The sequence below is a fragment of the Psittacula echo genome (assembly GCF_963264785.1).
Source record: "Psittacula echo genome assembly, chromosome: 11".
Taxonomy (NCBI): domain Eukaryota; kingdom Metazoa; phylum Chordata; class Aves; order Psittaciformes; family Psittacidae; genus Psittacula; species Psittacula echo.
The window spans coordinates 11,157,017-11,163,016 of NC_137746.1; the positions used below are offsets into that span (position 1 = coordinate 11,157,017).

At 46.4% G+C, this 6,000-nt stretch overlaps 1 protein-coding gene across 1 annotated transcript in view; it reads left to right on the forward strand.

Moving 5' to 3' along the window:
* ADRB2 (adrenoceptor beta 2) overlaps positions 1 to 5,278 on the forward strand; it is a gene marked incomplete at both ends in the record, with an annotated part of 30,174 nt that extends 24,896 nt beyond the window's left edge. The window contains one exon of the mRNA XM_080626898.1: positions 5,244 to 5,278. Within this exon, the coding sequence (XP_080483024.1) occupies positions 5,244 to 5,278 (35 nt within the window). The remainder of the gene's footprint in view (positions 1 to 5,243) is intronic.
* Between the last annotated feature and the right edge of the window lie 722 nt (positions 5,279 to 6,000).

Genomic DNA, 6,000 nt, shown 5'->3' on the forward strand with positions numbered 1-6,000 from the left:
TCCTTCTCACTTCCCCAAAATTCAAAAAGAGAAACAAATGGCCCCCCTCAGAAGCACTGGAGCAAGCAAATGAGAGAGAAATAAGATAACAGAGCTTTTAAACCCTGTTGCTTTGCAGCTGTTCACATTCTGGCTACTTTCCAGAGTTACTTTGGTGATCCTCTGCCAGGAAAAGAAGAAGTCCTTCAAACTTAGAATTTGATGAGGACATTATTTCTCAGAAAAGTAAATGAAGATCCGGGTTTGGGATTTAATGATGAGACTGCAATCTGCATCGATTAAAGAGTCAGTGGTCATTACCAAGACCCTGGCAAGATAAAGTGTTATCCTGGTGGTGAGATATCTGTGTTCTTCAGCTGGTGATACAGGATGAAGAGGGCTTGAGTCATCAGAGAAGTCTGATACCCAGACAAGTGAATATGTGAACTTACAGTGGTTCCTGCCTAGTGGGGAGCGAGCTGGACACATGGTAATAACTGATAGTAACTGGGAAGTTGTGTCAAAGTTTGCCTTTGTTGCATTGGCTGCTGGATCCCTGTCCCATAAGAGAGCTCATGGGGAGGGAGAATAAAGTAAGCACAAACACTGGTGCAGGGGAAAATGACTGAGAAGAAATACTACCCATGAGCTGATGGATGCATTATAAAGTGTTAAGAATCACTGCCAGGCATTCCCGAGGCCGTGAGCTATAGCTAAGAGGCATGGATGAACGCTGTGGAGGAAAGATGCTGTGTCAAGAGCCCTGCAACAAAACAAGTAGAATCATCATGTGTCACCCAGAACATCACCTCATTCAGCCAAGTACAGGTGCCCTAAAGCACAGATTTGGGTTACAGCAAACTAAAAGGGCTGAGATGTAACTTCTTCCTTTCTTTAGTAAGTATGGGCATAAAGTTGCCTAAATTTGGGGTTGGTACATTTTGGGGTTTTTTCTGCCCCTAAGTTATACCTTGGCTTCTTATCACGCATTAACTGGTTCTGCTTTTACCTTAATCTGTGAAGAAGCAACTGATGGTTCATTTCGTGTTGTGCCCTAAGATTCTTTTTTATACTCTGCACTTTAACATATGCTATTTAAAGGTTATAGGAAGAATTGTTGGCAAATGATAGATACAGGTTGCTGAAACATGATAAAATAGCAAGAGTTTCCAATGAGAGATTGGAGAAGCAGGAAAGGAAAGAGGGGAGAATCCATTGGCAATCTGTGCCAATCTTTACTAGGTTGGAAGACCCCCATGTAGATGCAGAGACTGTGCAATGTAAGGCTGACAGACTGTCTCATTTGCCTGGAATGCAGGGAGGCTGTAGAATGAAACCTCACTTTGCTCTGCCCTCACTCCATCCCAAATCCCATTGATGCTCAGGGGAAGAGCTGCTCACCTGCCTGTCAGATAGCTACATTAGCCTGAGGACTGGGCTCCTAAAGTGCCCATTTCTCTGGACAACTAGCTCAGATGGAGATTTCCACAGTGTACATGCCTCAAATTGAATGAAGCAAATCCTCTAAGATTTGCAAAACCATTCAGCAAACCACTAAGACAAATCTACTGCCAATCTACAGCCTGGGGCCAGGGAGGGAATATTTTCCTTCTTCATCTTTTCCTTGTGGGCTATCGTTGATTCCCATTGATTGAAAAGGTCATTTTTTGCTTTCTCATCAGATCTTCACCGTGCAGAATGGCTGCCCTTAAGCCTGGGATGTATTATGACTAATGGCCAAAAGTGATTTCATTATTAGTCTTCCACCTCTTCTAGGGCTGTACTGAAACAAAATAAAGGAATGTAAATCAGTTATATCCAGCTGGATTTGTAGTTAGCAAGATGAATGCATGTGGCCTGTCTCCACACATCCCTTCTTTGTGGAATGCGGGTGGTCCGTCCCTCTCATCGTGTTTGTCTGATGAGCAAACCCAAGCTTCCCACAGGTGAACAGGCACTGCTCAAGAATAGAGGCCACAGAGTTTCTTCAGACGCCTTCTGGTTTGAATATTATGCTTTGACTTGTGAACCCTGAGGAATTCAGATCTCAGGGCAGAGGAAATGTTGGAAGAGGTCAGCGCTGTGCTCCCTCTGTGTTACTCGGAGCAGCAAATAGCAGGCGTTCCAGGGCAACATCTGATATTCTGCTTTTATGAGGCAGATGTTTAGGATAAGTGATCTGCTGTTTATTTGAATTGCCATCTTCCAAACCTCCTTCCTACGTGTGTGCACACATTCGGAGACCATAAATAAGGATTGTTCAGATTATGCTGCTATTTGGGTAGTTAGCCCTGTCTTCCATCAGTGCCCAGACAGGACTGTGTGCTGCAAACCCAGTTCCCCATGCACATCAGTTTTACAGTGATGTAAATCAATTGGATCTAGTTCCTTTCTCAATGACACTACTGTAAATCTGAAATAGCTCCACTGACGTCAGTGCCATAGTGGCAGTGTAAAGGAAAGTTAGACTCCCTTGACTTCAGAATGTCTCTGCTGACTTATATCAGAACAAGAGCAAAAGTCGTTGGGCTCAGCATGTCCTAGCACTGTGTTACTGAACAGCAGGCTAGGGTTTGCTCTGGTGACGATGGAGAGAAACTCCATGGATTTTGCTTCTCGTAAGCTGAAAAATGAGTTGCAGCTTCACCACAGTTTGTGTGTCAAAGAGATCCATATAGTAGGTCATTGATGAAAAGGATAAACCAATGCTCCTGTATAAAGTTTTTAGTCAAGTTGCCTGTCGCTATTCCAGGAGAGTCATAAAGGGATGAATCTGACCATTTGGCTTGTGTTGTGATGATGATGCTGTAGCACAAGGCAGCACATCTTCCTTATATCTTGATGGACATCATGCAGGTGTCCATGGAGGAGCTGGTGGTCCTAGCTGAAGACAGGGGGGCATGTGGAGGAGCTGCCCTTGCAACTGGTGCTAAGAGGAGTGGCAATGCTGCCTGCACCTTTTTCCTCCAAGAGGACACAAGCAGTTGTTCAGGCATTCTGTGCTGGCAGCATTCAGGGTGTTAATCCTCACTCACTTGTTTCTCTACATTTTGCCACCTTGTCTCTAAAGGGCTAGAAGTGAAAGCCTGGCTGTAAAAGGGGTGCTGGCCCCTCTTTCTGCTCTGCTGTGGTTTCAGCCTGCAAACTGTGGCTCTAAGCAGAAGGACATGAGAAGTGGATGCTCTCTTCTGAAGCTGTAGGGCTTCCCAAACAACCTTGCTGTTTAAAGAGACTTTGGCAAGGAGGGCCTGGATTTCCGGAGGCTGCACTTTGGGAAGTTAAGAGAGCCCCGCGATGGACTCAGAGCCCATCAGCCTTGCTCCCTTAAAGCCGTTGGAGACAAGCTGATTTACACCCTTCTTCTGTGGGCATCTGGCCAATATCCTAATTGTTCATAAGTGACTTTCCTTTCAATAGCACGTGTTTGCTCTGAGTGGCTCTGTTTGCACACAGTGAAATGCATCCATGTGTGGAGTAATTGCTTTAAAGCCAGCAAGTCAAAACAGGGTGCATGTGAATCACCAGGTAGCCTGGAAGTGCCACAGAGCAGGAGAGGATCCATTGACTTCTTTTGGGCCCTTGGGAAGAACGAAGTCAAGATCTTGGGGACTAGCATGTGTGGGACGAGCGTGATAGGTAGCACCATTGCAAAGACCAATTAAGAAAGGAGGCAGTTAAACCATAGTGACCGAGGGATGCAGAGTCAGAACATAACCTTGCTCTGCTTCATGGCTCTCTTTCCTGAATGCAGGCATGCAATTTGTTTAGAGAATTCCCTCCTCCTTCCCATTTGAATTCTTTACAACAGTTGGCTTTGCCGTGGGAGCTTGCAGCATGGTTCAAGTTTCCTCATAAGCTTACAAGCTCCATCTATAGGATAGTCGAAGCAGAGCCCTTTGGCTTCAAGCTGATGAAAAAGGGCAGAGAAGCTTCACTCAGAGATTCCGATTTTGTTCTGGAAGAATTCCAGCAAGCTTAGCATTCCCCATTGCAGAAAGTCACTGATTTCATCGCTATTACTTCATATTTGGGTATAGCTTTCCTCCCCCTTAAACTGCCAGTCCTCAGTCCCATGCTGCATGACTGTGGGGCTGTTGCCTGTGGAAATTCCTGGAGTTGTGGAGCTGCTATCATTCCATATGTGCAACGTCAGGGATTTTCTAAAGAGCTCCTGAGCTGCAAGGTTTCTGAGCCACAGTTGTGACACCTTTAGATAGCCCACGGCACCCCATTGTATTGGGTTTGCATGGCAAGGTTTTAGTAGTGGGGGGTGCTGCAGGGTGGCTGCTGTGAGAAGCTGCCAGAAGCTTCCCGCATGCCCAATGGAGTCAATGTGGTTCTAAGATGGATCCACCGTTTTCCAAGGCCAAGCCCATCACTGGCAGTGGTAGCACCAATGGGATAATGTATGTAAGAAGGGGGAAAATTCACTGCACAAGAGCACTGCAGTGGGAGAGAGGAGTGAGAATATGTGAGAGAAACAGCCCATGACCCACGAGCCTGTAGTTATATTTTCTCTGCCCTGTCCAGCTGAGGAGGGCAGTGATAGAGCGGGGGTGGAAGGAAGAAAAGAAGGAAGGAATGATTTGCACAAGAAATGTAACTTCATTTTGGATGCCCAGAATTCTTCTGTGAGAGGCACTGTGTTCCCAAAGAACAGCTGGTTTTTTCCTCTCTGCAAATGCATTCTGGTTTAAATGCTGCTTTCTCCTCCTCCACACACAGACCATAGTTTTCAGCACGTACTTATTAAAATAACATTTTCAAGTGAATAAAAGCACAGGCATATCCAGTACTTGTTCTTTTCTCTACCTAAAGCTTAATTTCCCTTTTTTTCCATCTAACATGTCTGTCATTTGAGTATCTCCACAATCAAGAAAAAGCCCCATTTCTTCCCTTTTATAGATTCACAGATATTAAAACCAGAAGGAAATGTGTTCCCATCTCCTGAGCAGCTGACCTGAGTGTGTATGTAGAGATGCATCTGTTTATTCCAGTTATTCCATGCAAAGAAGCTTTGCTGTTTGGTAGCTACTGTGGGAAGATCGGCAGGTACTAAAACAGCACCCAGTTGTCCAGGGGCTGTTTTGGGTGGTGTTCAGTAGCTGGGGAGGGGGCCTATGGATAAGATAGTGCCAGTGGGCATGGTGTGGAGTTCTGGGGAGGTGTTATCTCTCTCCTGTCTTCAGCATCTGAATCCCTCCTCTACCAAACCTCTACCAGGCTAAACTGATGGGTTTTTTCTTTCTTTCTCTGTCCCACAGAGATCCCTGGGTGTCCAGGCATGGTCAAGAGCTGAATGGGCTGACCTCTCTTCCTCACCACCCTGAGCTCATGAGGGCTCTGAAGAGATTGAGTGGGATCATGACCTTGCTTCTCTGAGCCTAGGGATGCTGTGGGAAGTGATTGCCTTGGCAAATGTCTTCATCCCAACCCGTAGCCCATCGTGCATCACCTGAAGGAGAAGCTGATGAAGGATAACCAGAGGACCAGGAAAGGCTCTGTTAGCCTCTGAGGACTCAGATGGGGGACCGGCACTAAGAGAGGCACTTTGCAGGAGCCACTGCATGTGAAACAAGCTCTGCAAAGAAGCTACAGGAGCCCTGTGAACTGATGGAGGTGAACGTCTAAATCACCACAAAAGGTGCAGAGGGCTTGCCCTGGCACAGCATCCTTGGAAAGCATTTTCAAAAGGGAAAGAGGTGTCAGGACCACATGGCTGTCTCCAGTGGCTGGTTTGGAAGAGGCACACCAAGGTCAGGAGAGAGCAGGACATGCTCTCATTGCTGGCTGAGGCTCCAGCCGGAACAGGAATCTGACCAAGACTGAGAGAGAAGGAGAGTAGAAGATTGCTTTGATACATTCTGTGCTTGCTTCTCCTTCTGGTGTCTTCTCTGTCTACCTCTTTTTCTCTCTAGGCCTGTGTGTACTGCATGTGGGGTCCAGGCCCTCACAAACAAGAAGTATTAGCACAGGCAAATCTGTGCTGCCCAGTGCAGTGCTGTTGCTAGATGAGGCTGA